This window comes from Mus caroli, chromosome 1 (assembly GCF_900094665.2).
Source record: "Mus caroli chromosome 1, CAROLI_EIJ_v1.1, whole genome shotgun sequence".
NCBI lineage: Eukaryota > Metazoa > Chordata > Mammalia > Rodentia > Muridae > Mus > Mus caroli.
Genome location: NC_034570.1, coordinates 164796586 through 164815151, shown reverse-complemented (window position 1 = coordinate 164815151; position 18566 = coordinate 164796586). Strand labels below are relative to the sequence as shown.

Sequence of the window (18566 nt, the reverse complement as noted above, 5' to 3'; positions counted from 1 at the left end):
ATATATGGCCATGTTGTTATAAAGAATAGAGATAACAGCTCTACTGTGTGGAATAATCTGCCAAAGTAGGTACTCAAAATTAAAAGGGTTGATGTGAAAGCAGAAAGGACCTACTGGATGTAGGACAGGGCCAGAGGGAGGGGGGAGGGAACAGAAGTGAGGGGTGAGGATCAACAAAGAAGGTAGGGAAACGCCTGTGTGAAACATTGTCATGTCAACTTAAAAACCTGTAAACATGTTTATATATCATAGCCCGTGGTCAGTTACTCTGCCACTGGAGATATATTTGTTCTTTTAAAACAAAATGTATGTTAAAAATCCAGAGTACAGATTTCTTACTTCCGTTTAGAAGGACAGCACGAAAGAACCAAAGGCAAGGCCAGCAGAGCTAATCCTGTTACACACTGGAAGAACTACAGGGAAACGAGCACTTTTCAAGTTAGTGGGCAGTATACAAAAAGATCCGGAAATTAATCATCAGTAATAAACCCTGAAGGTTCCTCCACAAAATGATAATGCTGTCATGGCCTGTTCTCTTTGATTACTATTTAAAAAAAAAAAAAAAAACTGTAGATGACTTCATAGGATCATTTCCTTAATGGGTCAATGACAGTCATCCCAGAAGCATCCTTTGCAAGATCAGCAAAAGTATGCAATTATTAGGAACTAGTTGCATCCATCTACAAGGGAGAGAGTATACATTGCTGAAAACACCAAGCACTCATTCAGGGAACAAATATTCAGACTTCAAAAATCTGATCTCGAGATTCACCCTAAGCCTGAAGATAGAGTGGCAAAGTTGGCAGCTATAGCCCCTCCCCTTGCAGACTTTATATAGCTCTTCGCCTTGTAGGCTTCAGATATCTTCACCCCCTGGAGAGCTTCTGAACAATTAAAGTGGTATATTCCTTAAAAGGAAGAAGAGTGCAGTTTTGTAGATTCAGTATTTTTAAAATTCACCTTCGTTGAGTCCACCTTCTCTTCCTAGAGAATTTTATGATAGTTGGACTTTGTTTTAAAGTAAAGGCAGCAACAGGCAAGAATTCTAAATGTTTTACACATAGGCTATGGACTGGCTGACTGGGAAGAAAGAAATCAGTGTGATATACAACCCAAGAGAGGTACGTGCCAAGCAAACTTGCATACAAGGGGGTAAAGACGTACGTTTCTGATTAAGGCAGTAGGCTGCATATAGGCCTTGTTTATAAGAACTGTACAAGTTAAATTATTGGAGAACAAATGCATTTTGTTTGAGTCAGAGTGTCGCCTTCTTGTCTAGGCAGAGGGAAAAATGGATACCAAGACTGTAATCCTTCCCGAATAAAATCTTTAAACGCAAACATGATTGCACTGTAGACTGTTTAATCTGGTGATATTGTGTTTCATTTCTGGTTTTGAAGAGGTTTGTTGATCGGACCATAGTGGGTCTGACTCCATGCTTATCTCAACTGTTTAGATAAGACATATTTGACTTTGGCAGGTGACAAAATCTAGGGTGTGGAGTAAGAGGTAGAAAAACCACGGCTGGCAAGTTCCCAGGTAGTGTTTATTTTAAGCATAGTGTATGGATGAGTAAATTGCCTCAGACAACGCACTGGACTGTGTGTAAAACACCCACTGTCTGCTGAATGTTTTCTGTACAGGAGCACTGCACAATGTCCTTTATTGGGCATAACAGACTTCACCTTCTTGCTTAGGTAAACATTTACACTCTTGTAAAAGCAAGCTCAGTGAGGTCCCCTGAAAATAGGACCTTACCTCAAGGATTCCTTTTTTTTTTTTTTTTTGCTCCTGTTTTCTAACATACACTTTTTAAAACTAAGAGTATTAAATTTTCTTTTGAAAGTAAACATCTATATTGCCCAAGAAATATATGATATGTCTTACATAACTTAAAACAATTTATAGTGTAAAATAACTTCTACACTATAAATATTCATATATTTCAGTCTAGTTATATATATATATATATATATATGCATATATATTCATCTCACTTGAAAGGAAATTACAAGCAGTAAAGCTTGAGTTTATAAACACAATAATTAAAATTTTAGAGACAAGAACTTCTTTCAATATAATTCATCTAAATAGTTGTCTGAGGAGTGATGTCAGTGAATTTTACCATTTATATTTTATCTTGGCAGACACATTGAGGGAGGGAAAGAAAGTAAGGAATATAGACAATGCAAGTTGCAAAATCATAAGAAAACAATGGAAACTTAGCTGAGAATTGTCAATGTACAACTAAGAAGTTGAGAGCTAGACATGGATGTTAGTCCTTTGGCCATCTACAGAGGTGAACCCACCTAAATTGTGCTTAGGGCCTACTTTTTCAAAACAATAAACCTATAATCATCTTAGTAGCTGTGTGATAGGTTATCGTATTAGCTGCTTTTGCATGGATGTTAACAAAATGCTCAAAGGAAAGACAGAGGAAGTATTTCTTTATCTCGTGGCTTCAGAGGGCCAAATCATCCTTGCTGACCCCATGCACTTGCAAAGAACATCACAGTGGTGGCACTGTGCACTAGGTGAGAGGCTTCATCATGGGCTGGGTAGTAAGGAAGGAGTGGGGGTGATGGAGTGTTGGAATAAAGAAGGCAAAGGAGGCAGTAGGAACGAAGAGACCATTGGCCTTTAATGCCAACCTTTTCTTTTGTTAGCAGATAAGGGCTAGTCTAATAACAAAATGAAGCATCTTAATGTGCTCAAAAGTTCAAATGAACATATTTCACTAGTAGGATCAAAGTCTCTAACACAGTCTTTCGAAAAAATCCTTACTTGATAACTTCATACCTCTATACAATGTATAACATCAGTGACTGAATTTCCTCTCCACTTCCTCCCAGATGCCCACAGCCCACAACCCTGTACTAAACTCACATTCTGTCTTCATAGTCCACTGAGTTTAGTCAGGGCTACCCTTGTGTGCATGATTGTAGGGCCATCCACCAGATCATGGGCAATCTAATAGGGGCCACTTCCCTGAAGCAAACTGACACTCCCAATTTCAGCGGGTCTCATCTGCCCAGGTTCCTTAGCCATAACTGGTATTTTCGTGAACCCCTCCTCACTTACGGTGAGTTTCTGCATGGCTAGATCTTGTATAGGTCAAGCTTAGCCACTGTGAGTTCATGAGTGCAACAGTCTCGATGTACCCAGAAGACAGTTTCCCATGAGCCCTCCCTAACTTCTAGCTTTTATAATCTTTCTATCCCATCCTAGGAATTGGTATATAAGTCTGCCATACTTACCTTCCTCTCTGTGTCTTCATCATATGGTGCATCACATCTGATCATAACTAGAGTCTCAAAACCAGACAGATGATGTGACAGCTCGTGACAACAGAAGGGACTTTAGAGCCAATCCTTCAGGCTGCCCATCAAGTGACTGTGTTAGATAATGTACACATCAGGACTTTCCTTTCCATGTCTTGATCTCTGCCTTGTCTCTTTCTCCTCCCTGATCCAATCACACCTATACAATTAAAGCTCACTCAAGCCCAACGCTATATTTTATACATTGCTGCATTCAGCAGAATACACTGGCTTTACAATAAAGAACTATAGAAGAAAACAACCATGCACCATTTTTTTCCAGCTTAAGCCTTTGATATAATCATGGAGTAGAGACTTTTCAGAGACAGTCCAAGCCTAGAGCATAGCCCAGGATCTAGATCTCCCCAGTATGCAACATAGCTTCGCTGTTTGCTAATTCTAGATCTTGTGCATCTCTGCCTGGTATTTTATGAAGAGAAGTAAATTACTTACATCACAGAGTAGTTGCTAGCACACATGGTAATGGAGGGTATCAACCATTATTATCAATTCAAACCATTAAATAAAAACCAGCATGTGTTGGGCCTGAAAGATGATCTCCTTCTGCATTCCTCTCAATTCAGAAATTCACTTTACAACGTAATTCATACGGCCACCACACTGTAATTAACAAAGCTGGCAAGCATTTTCTTAAGTTCTCCCAATTCCTGTGAAGAACCTAGTATTGCTCTCTAGTGGCTCAATCATGGGTGGACACGATTCTTCTACAGTCCATTGCAAAAGCAACAAAAGTCATAATGAGACCTTGGAATTGTGGTAATTCATGGCAGGTCTCTCTATACAATTTCTTTTCTTAGCCATGTACCTACAATAGTCAGATTGAAACTTAATTAATTTAAATTTAATTATATAGGATGCTAGCCTAGGGTCCATCTCAGAATTTAAACCATAAATAAAGCCTTAATTAATTAGTCTTAAAATTTATAAACTGGATTTGGTTTGAAAACACTACAGGAAGAGAAATGTTTGGGGGGCGGGAAACATATATTATTGAGAGGAAGATGCAAGGCCATTAGCAACATAAGCCAAACTTTCACCACAGTCCTGGCATAAGATAACATGCCATTACATCACTGTGGTGTCTTAATCTGATGGCAGCACACTGAGCCTCAGGGAACAGCTGTGGTGGTATTTCTAGAAAGCACCTTGTAGGCATAGGACATTTGTGGCTCACTAAAGAAAAGGTAGAATAAGGTTCTCATTTATTTTCCCTCATCTACCATTATCAGATCTTGAGGTAGTAGAGTCAAGAAGCCCTGTAAGCATCCTGAGCATGGACTCGCTCAAGAAACACTTTTCCAAATGCAGAGAACATGGAAGAAGCCAGTTTTGATGTACAAACATGATTTGAATCCCCAGCTATTTGGGTTTTTCGTAATGCTACCAAAAATGAGTTACACAAAATAAGATTCCAAACCCCACCTTTCCTCAAGGATTATACAAAAGGACTGTCGTAGTGCCAGTCACTCCTTCGCAAAGAGTGGCTGAGGAGTCAGTCTAATGGGGTTAATGTGTTTGTGCTGTGTATGCTGCACTCACATCTGCACCCTGCTCCCATGGACGTTCACCCTGGTCCAGGGCATTTCAGCTATCACATAATGGTTGTAGCAAGCAATGAAGCTTTCCAGGGATACCAATGCCATAACCTTCAGTGGGCTCTGAGCTTAGATTCACAGAGCAAAAAATTCTACAGTAGAGCAAAGTAAATACAAATCCATGATACATAGCTCACATAGGAAATGCAACAAAGAGAAAGAACACGGGTTCACAGCTTGGCAAACTTCAAGTTTTATGTTCCTTCAGTCCATAAAAGTATAATCAAGAAGTCCAACTGTCTGAGTATCACAAAATATATATATGTGTGTGTATGTATGTGTGTGTGTGTATATATATATATATATATATATATATATATANTATATATATATATATATATATATATATACACATACATATATACATATATATTTATATAAAAGTCATCTTTAGGGCTTTTTGCTGAGCCTGTAAGAAAAGGCTTAACAGAGTTAACAATAACTATTTTCCCTTGACTTAATAATCTATGCATAACTTAAAATGATGTATGAGGTCTTTCATTTTGTGAGAAATAACTCTGGGTAATGAACTTTATTTTAAATTAAAGCATATTCTGATATTGAATTTCGGAAAGTAGGTTTTAATGAAAGCATACTATCTCACATGTCTTTTTCCCCATCCACTACAAGGCTGCGATTGACGGAAAGGTTACCCTGGGCTCACTGCAGCCCACTCACCTCTTCTCAAGTTTCTATTCCTAGCTGACTTTGCATTTCAATGAGAACCATTCACTGCACCGTCCAACAGCATTTACGGTGATTTTAATGTCTCAATAAATATAATAAACAGGTCTTAAAAATCTATATCCCATGTGAGCAAAAACACTTCAGGGTTAGAAAACGAAAGAGGGGGCATGAAGCAATGTCTAAGAAAAGCCTTGTAAACTTCAGTTTCATCAAGCAACCAGACACTGCAAAACCTAGTGGGAAAACACAACATTACCTGCACTAAACCCAATTTTTTTTAGAGCATTACATACAAAAATAAACAAATGATTATGGATATACTTTCCTTTGTTAATAAATAGGCAAGTGAAGAAAAAAAAAGCCCTTGTCTCTGTGAATGTAACTAGAATCTGCATGAAAAGGACCTGGGGTTTGTAGTCTACAATTTGTTTATAGAACATTCTGCAGGAAAAACATGATTTAGTGGTAGCACAGCGAGATACAGGGACTACTGACGCATGGGTCACCATAAAAACAATCCTTCATAGCTCCAGGGGTTCAGAAAGCCCCCTTCCAGAATTGTCTTTTTCTTTTTGAAGAAAGCATTCTGGTGTGTTTTACTCTTAACTTGAAACCACAGTGACTACCAGGAAAAATGAAATGTCACAAGGAGAAATGGAAGCTTGTGTCTGTGTCACTACTTAGAGAGGCTCCTCACGTCCCACCCTGTGATTTATTTGCCAACAGAGCCAGAATCCATTGGACTGCTCCCTTTGCATGCCACCCAGAGCCAATAGCTATGCATGTGAAGAGTGTCTGACTCACACAGCACACAGACAAGTTTTAAGAAACCACACTATTATGGGAGCACTCGGCCTTTAAAGTTTCCAAAACAAACTGCTCTCCTTAGAGATAAAACATCATCCAGAGATACAGCTGAGCTCAACTTCTAAGAGCCACTGATGTAAATAATTCTCATATTTATCTTCATTCAGAAAACACAAATGGGGATGACCCCACGTTAAATTCAACATTTCTGTAAGGCTGGCTGGGAATGCAAATGACAGGACTCAGACAGGATCCCCTGGAGCTGAAAGTCCCAGTCCCTCCCTCCACTCCTACTCCCAAATTCTGTGAGAAGGAACTGTTCTTGGGTGCCACTTCCACCTCAGATCGACAGCAAAAGATTGCCAGAAAACGTATTGGTCATAATCAAGAAAAAAAATCGACTATATTTCTGCTACTGTTGGTGGCTTAGGGGCGGGGTGTCTCTGTTTAAAACACATTCCAAGTCTGTTGCCTCACATCATATCCTAAGGACAGAATAGGGTGGGATTCAGTGTTTACCATGGAAGGTGCTATGTGTTGCTAAAGAAGAAACTTTAGATATAGTTTATAATAGTCAACTGCACATGACATGATTTTTCCAGGTTTATTCAATGTCAGCTAATGGGAGGGAAAGAATTCAACACTCTCTCAATCTGTTTGGACTGCCATGACAAAATGCTACTGACTGGGTGGCTAAATGCAAAGAAATGTATTGTGTCACAATTCTACAGAATGGGAAGGAAGTCCAACACTGAAGTACTGAAAGAGCCTGGGGTTATAGGTTATAGCTCAACAGACAAAATGTTCTCCTGGCACAGGTATAGCCCTGGGGTTCCATCCCCAGCACCACATAAACCAGCAGGGTGTGGCATACCTCTAATCCCAGCACTCAGGAGGAAGGTAAAAACAGGATGCCCTTGCTTATATACTGAGTTAGAGGCTAACTGTGCTACATAAGACCAATCTCAAAAACCAACAACAGAATAGGTCAGTGGTGTTACAGGCATAGGCTCACTTATAGCTTGTCCTTTAACCTAATTGCTGTGTCACGTAGGAGGGGTGGGGGATGAGACCTTGGGAGATGATGTGCCCAGGCAACCCTCTGGTCTCTCTACTCTCTACGAGGGCAGAAATTCTGTAACATGGGGATCTCATCTTAGTGAACTACTAATGGTCATTACTTCCAAACACCATCGCATTGAACATCAGCTTCCGCATAGGAATCTGACATGAACATCAATTCCGTAACAAAATCCAAGCACTTGGCCCCACAACTGTTACCTGATACCTAAAAGGAGATTTGTAGAAAGCCATGGAAGCGGTGGTACTGGGAAGTAAAAAGTATGCTGTAAATGTTTAAATGGGAAAAAAAATATGCCTGAAAATAAGCGTATTAAGGACTAGACTAGGGTAAAGCATTTTATTCTTCCACAACCTATGGGCAATTGGAAACCTAGGAGAGATCTGGTACGTTTTATACTCACTATACCACACTCATTTTATAAGTACCTAGAATTTGTTTTCCATCACTAGTAAGTTTTCTCACTGGCTTGATTACTTTCTAGTTGTGATGATATATGGGGCAAACACAGTGTAAGGAAGGAAGGGTTTATAGATCCAGAGGGGTCTAGGTCATCACTGCAGAAAATACACGGAAGCAGGTATGGCAGAAGGGCAGGAGAGGTACTGAAGCAGCAGCAAGGGGCTGGGTGGTTACACTGCATCTGCATAGGAAGCAGACAGTGAATAGGAAGTGTGGGTCAACTACCAAGCCTCGCAACTCCCACCCCATCCCCAGGGACTCTTTCACTGAGGCTCATCCTCCCGAAGAGCCTACGACCACACCAACCAGCTATTGTAGCTGAGGACCAACTGTTCCAACATGGTAACCTGTGGAGGATATCTCACATTCAATCCACACCAGTCGAGATTTTTTTTTTTCTGTTAAGTATTTGAGTTTCCCAAACTTGGATTCACCTAAGACAAGAAATATCACTTAAGTGTATAATCCCAAATGTTATTTTAAAAATATTTTATGTAATTCACATGTGAAAATAATTCATAATTTCATTTACCTAAGGCCAATAACTAAAAGAAATTGTGGGACCATCAATAATCTAAGAACATAAACAATATTGAAGCCAGGAAAATTGTCTCAGCAAGTAATAGTGCCTACCACACAACCCTGATGACCTGGGCTTGATTATCATAATTGTATCAAATTCTGAAAGTTGTTCTCTGACTTCCAAAGGTATGAATACACACACACACACACACACACTGTATAAATTATTCAAGCAATCTTAGGAGTTAGTAAAAAAAAATCACTGAAAATAGGCACAATTTGGTTCAGAACGATGTCTCAGCATCCAAGAGAGTATATTGTTCTTGCAAGGAAATTACACTGGGTAGCTAGGACCACTGTAATTTCATTTCTAGGAAATATGAAAGATCTTTTTGTCCTCAAAAGTCACCTGCACTCATGTGTATACACCCACACACAGACAAGCACAGACAAACATAAAAATGTGTATGAAAATAATGAAATAAATCTTTTAACAACAGAGTTAATATTGGCTGAGGAGAAAAATCTTAAAGAAAAAAATACCCTCCCTCTTTATAAATACAATATAATTGCCTATTGTATATTTAATGGAGGGTTTGGTAATTTATATCATCATTTAATTGCTTTTTACCAGTCAGGTTTAAGCAAGGCAGAAATTTCATTCAGAAAGGACATAATCTAGCATTTATTGCCCACAGGGGTACAACTTTAGTTAGTCTCAGACAGGGCAGACACTAAACACAAGAAGGAGCCAAGGCCATTAACACCTTGGGTCAGTTGTTCCTGCAGGATGCCAGAACTATTTCTATGATAGAGTCGATAAACATATATATTAGGTATCCCCTGCTCTAATATCCATATCTATTCAAACTTTGTAGAAGGAATGTGAATGTACCATGAGTCAGTTCAGGCTTCAGTTGTAAAGACAGTTAGCAGTCCTACATTCAAGCTCCCTGTTTTGGGGAATGGCTGCCCAGTACCATGTAAGAAAAGTCCACACCCAGAGGTAGTTCTCTCTCTCTCTCTCTCTCTCTCTCTCTCTCTCTCTCTCTCTCTCTCTCTCACACACACACACACATACACACACACAAACTTATCTAGTCCCATCTAGGTTACTGCTTTAAAATATCAAACACAGAACCCACCCAAATGTCTTATGAAACTTTGCATACTAATGTCTGTAATTGGTTTTTATTGATGAGACTAGTTTTTCAAAATCTGGGGATTATCTAAAATCTCTTAGCAATTCTCTACATAAACTCCCTTCTTCTAGAGTCAAAATCTCCTAGAAGCTACAACCTGGATATGTGAAGATGCTGCCTGAGGCTTAGAGTCCAGACATACAGGCTGGGTTTGATTTCTAAATGTCTGGTGTAGATTAAAGGGTTGTAGGCTCTCCCTTCATGATGTGCTTATATCTGTAGGGAATAATTTCAAAGGTCAGAAGGACAAGTTAGGCAATCTCACATTTACAAAGCGCATCTTAAGTGGTTTTTTTCTGGTTGATCAAGAAACACTTGTTTAATAGTTATTAGTATTGTAGAAAGAGAAGTAGCTCTAAAGTTGGTTTCAGTTTGATCTGTTAGCAAAATGACATTTACATTTTATTACTTGTTATTTAAGGATTTTATTTTTATATGTATTTGTCTATGTATGTGTGCATTGTGTGTGTGTGGGGGGGGGGAGGTAGGGGAGGTAGGGGAGGTGGTTCTATGTGTGCCATGGCATGTGTGTGGAGGTCAGAGGACAACTTGCAGAAGCCTAGACTACAGAAAGGATTGGATTCCCTCTCCCCTTTCTGCTTTTGGCTTTAGGTGCTGCATAAGACACTTCCCAACTGTTCTCTATGAGCAAACATGACACAGTGATTGATAGTAGTGAAACTGTGGTCAAGGCCTGGGGAGATGGCTCAGCAGCTAAAAGCAATTGCTCTTGCAGAGAATCGGGGTTCAATTCCAAGCACACAGAGGTGGTTCACCATTCTCTATAACTCTAGATTCAAGGGATCTTATTCCTTCGTCTGACCTCTGTGGGTTCCCAGGCATGCAAATAGTACACAGACACACATACAAACAGAATACTCAGATCTAAGAAATAAAAGCATTTTTAAAAGAGTATGATTAGACTGTGACATCTAGAACACCAATCTTACCCTCATCTTTTTGACAAGGCACTTCAAAGGAGAATTGTGATGACAAAGTCAATTCTAGATTTAGTCTTTTGACAGGAGAAAAACAAAAACAAAACAAAACAAAACAACAAAAGAAAATAGTTCCAGGATATGTAAATGAGGTGAGGCAGGCCCAAATATTTAACCTACTGAATGTAAAAGTTCTAGGCAGCTAGATGTGAATCTATCTCACAGCTTCTAACTTAGCCTGCAACTGAGAGCAAGGATTGTGATGGGCAACGTGGCTCTGTAGCATGTCATCCCTGAAAATGCCCACTCTGATGGTTTAGGACAACCTTTAAAACAGTATTATATATTTCACCGTAGAGAAACCAGCACCGACAGTAGGAAAAAGGCTATATATGGGAGCAGCATGTCTGATGGAAGAGGCTTGAGTTCATGTCCAATCTGCTCAACTAGTGAGCCATGCTATCAAACACTGGACCACTAAGATGTCTTTGGTTGTTTTCTTCCATACTATGATACTGGATACATTTTTTTCTGGCACCTTCACATCCAAAATCAAATATAACTGGGTTACATTTCTGTAGTTTTCTTGGTGGAGTTTTTTCTTACACGTGAATTAAAATGTAGGAGCTGTGAGAGATGCCTACCTGACAGGACTATGAGGCAGGGTAGACACAGGTACAGCTGCTTCCTGCTAGGATGTGAAAAGCAGCCAAGCTTTTAGAGAATGGCTACGCAGGGTTTCGAAGGGACTCAAGCACTCCCTTCAGATCGTAATAGGATAAAGCGTGTGCATAATTCTGTGTGACCCTTCAACGACTGACGTTCACGCCATGTTATTGTTCGACTTGCATGTTAAGGGAGCAAATTTTCAATGAACTCTCGCTGGCTGTGGCACAGACACAGATGTCAGGCGGACTCCTTTGTTCATAAGGTTCCCATTATTAGCTCAACCCGAGCTGAATATTTGACTGAAGGAAAAGACCATATCATTATTTTCAGATTTCACTCTATGACTTCACGGGGCTACATCTGCCAGCTTCAGAAACACCAAGTGGTGCTTGGCGCCAGCCTTGGCGTTCTTTTCTGTGACTATTACCCCAAATGTCTCAGCCGGAGGAAGCCTCCTCACCATCAAAACAATTGAATAAAAACTAAAATTCTGATTAAGAGTTACTCGTCAATGGACAGGGCATGCTACGCTCATGCTATCTGTGAATTATACCCCATGGTGTTTTAGGACTAACAAACAGAATCCACATTCACAAATGGGCAAACTAGAAAGCCAGTAACTATTTTCATGATTTATAAGTCCTGTGTTATACTTGAAACCATATTCCTTTAATAGGTAAATTGGCATTCCTTTGAATAACTCAATCTGCTTTAAATCTATTCTAAGTCTCTGGGCAGCACAAGGGAGATTTGAAATCCTTATACAGAATTCTTCTGTTCATCTTCGGACCATCTCTCGGTGTAGATATGATAGGAAGCTATGGCATAGGAATACTTGTCAAGTAGAAGGCAGAATGTATTACAATACTGACACTAAAGCCATTTAGAAAAATGTTAGAAAAAAACCAAATTCCAATCATAAAATATTTCATAAGCCCACTAAAATGTACATTAAAACAACATAAAGGAGTAACTGCTTCCATGTGTCTGGGCACCATCGATGATGCAAAGCAACAAGGATAACTTGAAATCACCTTTGCTCTTCACTAGAAAAGGCTGGGGTGATGGATCAGTGGTTAGGTGCGCTTACTGTTCTATCAGTAAAACCTATATTTAGATCCCAGAACCCAGGTCAGGTGGCTCATACATGCCTCTAATTCTGTCTCTAAAGGATTTGATGCCCTCTTCTGGCACCTGCAGGCACCTACACACATGTGCAAACACACATACATTAAAACAAACAGAGAAAGAAAGAAAGAAAGAAAGAAAGAAAGAAAGAAAGAAAGAAAGNAAGNAAGGAAGGAAGNAAGGAAGGAAGGAAGGAAGGAAGGAAGGAAGGAAGGAAGGAAGTCTAGCTTTCTATAGTAGAAAGGACCTTGGGTTTATGCGATAGTTGCTCCAAATGCCTGGGAAAAGAATGACCAGTTTTCAACCTGAGAGTCAACAGATCCTGCAGAATCTTGGACCATGAGGACCTAAGAGAACTTGTCCTATTTTCCATCCAACGTTTTAAATACATCTTAGACAAATGTCCACTCAGCCTCTTGACAATGCCTGTTTTCAGTTCAGTCCTAAGTAGAGTAATTTAGTTCACTAATTGGCATTTCTCATCCTAAGAACAGCTTTAAAAGAGCAAATGCTACAAGAGCTTCTGTAGCTCACATACTAGGTAGGATGGATTTGGATTAGAATTTGAGGCTTGTACCTGCATTATACCTGTGTATCAGGCACCTGAGGCTCAAGGCTCAACTAACGCTCCTCTCTTGGGGCTTTCTTCTCTGGATATTTTCAATGGCTTGGAACCACATTATCTGGTTGGCATTAGTATTTACTAGTAAGTCTTGCATGGTGGCATTCAGATATGATCTAGTGGGACTCATGCTTCATACGATACAAACTTTAAACTTTAGTAACAGCAGACTAAGTACATTTGCAGCAGACTGAGCACTTGTGACCACACTATTTGTGTTTTACAATCTTCGTCGCACCTTCCTGAGCAGTGGTCAGGTCATGTCTTTGAATTAGGAATGAAGGCCTTTGAACTTGATTAGATCTTGAGAGTAGAGTCCTCTGGAATGAGATTTACTTTTTCATGAACAAAGCACATAGGAACTCACTAAGCTTCTCCTACTACAAGCAGAACACAAGCAGAAAATGGTTCTCTGGATCCCAGGGTGGGCCCTCACCAGAGTCTAACCAAGCTGAGATCCTGGTTGTAACTCCCCAGCTTCTAGAACTCTAAAGAATAAATTTTCTTGTTTAAAAGCTATGAAGCTATGCTACTTTATTACCAGGAAAGAACAAAATGAAAACATCATGTGAAAATTTGACCTTTAACAAGGTATAAAACAGACAGAAAAATGATATTAATAGTAACCTAGCCCCCCAAAAAAGCATAAAAGAAAACATTACACTACAGGACTACTTAATACAGTAAAGACTGAAAGGACTTTCTCACAAATATCACAAAATTTAGTCCAAAGGTTAGTATTAAGTGACTGCATTTTAATTTCTTTACACTTACCATGTTGTATGTCTTTCATATCTAAATGCAGACTAGACATTAGAATTCCTACTGCTTGTGACCTTTTGTTGCTAAGCAACTTGACAACCTGTTCAAGAAAGAGGAAAACGAGAAGCATTAACTTATACCCTAATACGTTTAGCAACATTTTAAAATCCTAAAAGAGCCTCAGTCCTGTCCTCTGAGCTTCATTCATTATAATCTGCAATTTTTCTCACATGGCACGTACAAGATATTCATTCAGAGTTTCTTGTTTTCCTAAAAGTTATCTCCTTTAAAGTTATCCACATAAGACTCCATCTGATATCTAAACTAAGCTCCAACCAAACATCCAGCCAATGTCTCCTTCGTTAGGTTGTAAGGATACCACAGTTCTCCATCCATCTACCGGAGCTGAAAAATTAGATATAAAGCTAGGTCTTGCCCTCTCCTCTGCTTACAGAGCATCATGGGCAGGGATCACATCAGTCCAGGACACTTGACCCATGTCTTCTGAAGCTGTGCCCTCCAGGTCAATGCCAGTGTTCACTTCTATATTATATTTTGCATAGATCAAAATAGAAAGGCTGTAATTGATTCCCCCAGTCAGTCTTTCTCAACAGTGGTTCATGACCATCACCACAAACTTTCAAAATGGAAGTTCCCTAGGCTGTAACCTAAACCCACTTAGCAGGAAATCTGAAAGTAGGGGTATCATGGACATCTTCAATATCTCCTAAGGGATTCTAGTAGCACTGATGGAATCCCATCCTTTTCATCCACTCTCTTTACCTATGCCCAAGTACCCTTCTAAACCTGCTGGAATTTGCTTAGTGTTCCTTGACCTTTAACCTTTACTCTTTGAATAGACAATGGTCTCTATAAAGGTCAGATAGGAAACTCCATGGTTCCTTCCCAAAACCTGCGCTTTCTATTTTATTTCAGAAACACTTGGCTCCAAACTTTCATTTACATTCTAATACCCAAGACAGTAGGGATAATTATCTGGCCTTATCCAGAATGTTATGCATTCAAAAGAAGACAGAACTCTCAAAGGACAGATGTTGTTGTCCATCAGTGTAATAAAGTCAGCCTCTATTATGAATCATTCCATCTATCCTTCTCTAATACCCTGGATAACAAGAACCCAAAGTTCACAAGATAGAATATTCTTAGAATCCAGTGACCAAAGTTATGATAGAGAGACAACATATTCAGATCATCCAAGGACTCAGCCAAAAGTAGAAAACACAAAACTAACCCATTTGAAAATCCACAGAATTAAGTCATATAACAAGAATTTTAAAAGGATTCAGTTAGTTTCCTAGTCAAATTAGATCTAGTTAATTCACTTACAACATTTTTTTTCCCTAAAACTTCCCCAGTAGGGGGAAGGCTGTAGGGATAATGGACACAGATTCTGTAAAACAAAGCAGCATGCCTCACTATTTTATTGCACTGAACTATCTGGGATCTTCTGTAAATGAATTCTGATTCCCCAGTCTGCCCAAGCTCCCAGCTGACACCCGAGCTCTGAAGCATAGGAGATGCCATTCCAAAGTTCTCCTATTAGCACCCTAATGCATTCTACAGAACAACTCCAGTGCTATCAACTTTTCACCCAGAAAAACTATAGGAGCAGGAGAAGCAGCTTTAAAAATTTGTGGTGGGACCGGCTATGTGCCGATGCACTTGGCACTCAGCAATGTATCTTGCCAGCGGTGTGTGGATCATAGTAAGGGAAAATTGTGAGAAGCTGGACATACAACACAAATAGAGCCTAGCACCTTTTATCTTCAATGGATCCATCCAGTCCACCAAGGTATTAATTCAAATACTATACTAATGGAGAAAACACAGATGCATGATTGCATTTAATTCTATGAAGAATTACTGTTCCTCCCTTCTGCTCCTGTAATAAACAACAACAACAACAACCTCCCAGACTCACATGAACTGGGAGAAATCTTTTGGTAGTTTTTTTTTTCCTAGCACTTAATATCAGCAATGACAGGAGTGCTTTGACTAGGTGTAATATCTGGCCATGGAAGAGAACATAACCAAAGCTCCTCACAGTATGGCCCCCATCAACACTTTCAAGACCCTGTGGCAGCCAAACTACTCTGCATAGCTAGAAATGGGTTTAAAAAGAACATTAAATCAGGTTGATGTAAATGGCTATGTCCCCAAGGAGGTTATCTAAGGTCTGTTTCCATGGCCTATAAAAGGTTTTCTCTTATCTGATGATAGAGCAGCAAACCTAATGGGAATATATTCACAAATATTAATGAAGGTCATTAAATATTTGTTTCCTTGCATTGCAGCAAATCTCTATTACTTAGCTGAGTAGTTAGTTAGATATAGAAATTTCTAATGAGAATCTGGGGGAATTTTACACTAATCAAATCAATAAGAGTCCTATTTAAGTTAGACACAATTTAGCTTAAGACAAAAGTAAAAACTAGACATTTCCACTGGTTTATTCCACTTCACCCAGCGTTTTGTAAAAGTGACCAGGATGGTCTTAGTGTTTAGACGGAGGAAATTGGATGGCCTATGTGAACACATGCAGTTGACAGTATGGCTCAGGTACTGTCTAGCAGGCATATAAAAACTGATGGTATAAGGTCTTTAGTTGAACTGCAAGCCTGAATTTGAATGCCAATATTGTACAAACTCTCAGATCCCTTAATCCCTTTGACCTTGACTCCTAATCTTCAAAATGGGGGACACAGGCCAGTGATTGGCCCCCATCAGGATAATCACAGTCACAAGACAGAAAGCTTCACAAAATATGGACTGCAGGCTGCTGCCATTCTGCAAACTGTGTGCCACTTGTCTACTAAGGCACCTGGGAGCAAGCATTAGGACACTTTTATTAACAATCATATGGAGTAAGGCTTGGTGCACTGAATCAAGATTTGTACACACTTGTTTTGGAAAGACCTTGTTTTCATTTTTAGTAACTTGTATCCAAATGTATGCATTACATATATAAGATACGAGTATGAAATTATCACAAGATTTTTAAACTAAGGGTTTAGAATCTGCTGTTTGGCTAATACAACATGAGGAAGAGGAAGACTTGTGCCAAGCCTTTTCCTCAGCCACATCCATCCAAAAGGATGCTACCCCTGAACAGTACATTTCTCGTCACTGCTCACCAGTTATGTTTTCATTTTCATTTTCTTATTAGTGCTGGAAATTGAACCTAGAACCTCACGCATGCCAAACCAAGTCATTTTAAATATAACTAAGATGGTGGCTTTGGCCAAGCACTATGGCTTTAAAAAAACAAACAAACAAAAAAAGATTCTTGCTTCCCATTCACTGGCTTTACCCTCACACAATGGTCAAGACCATAAAAGAGCATGATACTAATGTTCTATGTATGCCTATTAGGGCCAGGGCCCGTTTCTCTCACCACTAAAATAAAAGAGAAAACCCTTAATACAATGCCCTAATGGGATCCCTGTAAGCAGCAAACTGAAACCAGCATTAGCAGATAGAGAGAACAAAAGGCTCCAAGTCTCTAAAACCACAGTAACTAATACAGAACAACAAGCCACATGTGGCCGACCAGGCATGGGAAATATGCACAGACCTAAAAGATTCTGGGCTTTGTTTCTGTCTTAAGGGGAAATCTCAATGATCTCAGTAATTTTTATGTGGATTGCACATTCAAAGGGCAATATTTTAACCATGAATCCTACGCGATACCTTCACCTTAATTTCATGTCTTTGGTCAGAAATTTTCAAGTATGACTTCTAGAAAATTTAAAGTTATATACAATATTCTATACTAGGCAATACTAGTTAAGAAAACATAGTAAGTTCATAACAAATACTAAACACATTTGCCTTTGACCAGGACCTAGACATTTCATCTGCATCTCCCCAGAATCCCACATCTGTTTGCCTGCCTGTATCTCTCTCTCCATCTTTCTTTCCTCATCTCTCTCTGAGGTCTTTATTGTCTGCTCTCTCTATAAATATATCTAATGGTCTCTCTCTCTCCATCTCTGTCTCAAGTTGAATTCAAATAGTGGAAGCTAAAGATGGCATCTAAATCCAACCATGGATAATAATCATGTCTGTGATCCCAGAATTTGCGCAGGAGAGGCAAAAGAATCAGAATTTTAACAAACAAATTTGTAACATGTAAACACTAAGTTTTTTGGTCATCGAGTAGGCCTCCCTGCTGGGTCAGTAATGGAACTACATGCTACACCTATGTCCTGATAGCACAATCATTTACAAGACAGAAACAAATGCAGGCAGTGCACCAGAGATGCCAGAGTCCCAAATCTCCACTGAGTTTAGGGAATTCTTACTTCTGGTTACACCACAATGCCCCAGAGAATACCAACACCCCATATTCAAATCCATTGCTCTTTTACTCACTATGCATGCCTGCATTAATTAAATAAGGTTCACATTACTCCCTAACTGTAAAAACAATGCAAGTAAACCTATTTATAGTATTTAACACGATTTCTTTCTCTGTTTATAGCAATCACACCCCAGTTTTGAATGTCAATTTCAGCACAGAAACGGTGGAACACATGTAATCCATCCTAAAGTCACACTCAGACAGAACTGTGACCCAGTGTGTATTTCCACATTTTCAATCAAGCCTCCCTACATTTTTCTTCTGTAACAAGACACATTCCTTGGTGGATGATCTAGAAGAAGCCTAATATGGACATGATATGTCTGATGTCAGCTAAAACTTGTTGTTGTGTTCAACAGCCTTTCC

The 18566-nt window shown here is 39.3% G+C and overlaps 1 protein-coding gene across 1 annotated transcript in view; it reads right to left on the bottom strand.

Annotated features, from left to right (window-relative positions):
- Positions 1–18566, bottom strand: part of Fmn2 (formin 2) — a 310737-nt gene that overhangs the window by 150981 nt on the left and 141190 nt on the right. Inside the window, 1 exon segment of the mRNA XM_021173977.2 lies at positions 13829–13916. Within this exon segment, the coding sequence (XP_021029636.1) occupies positions 13829–13916 (88 nt within the window).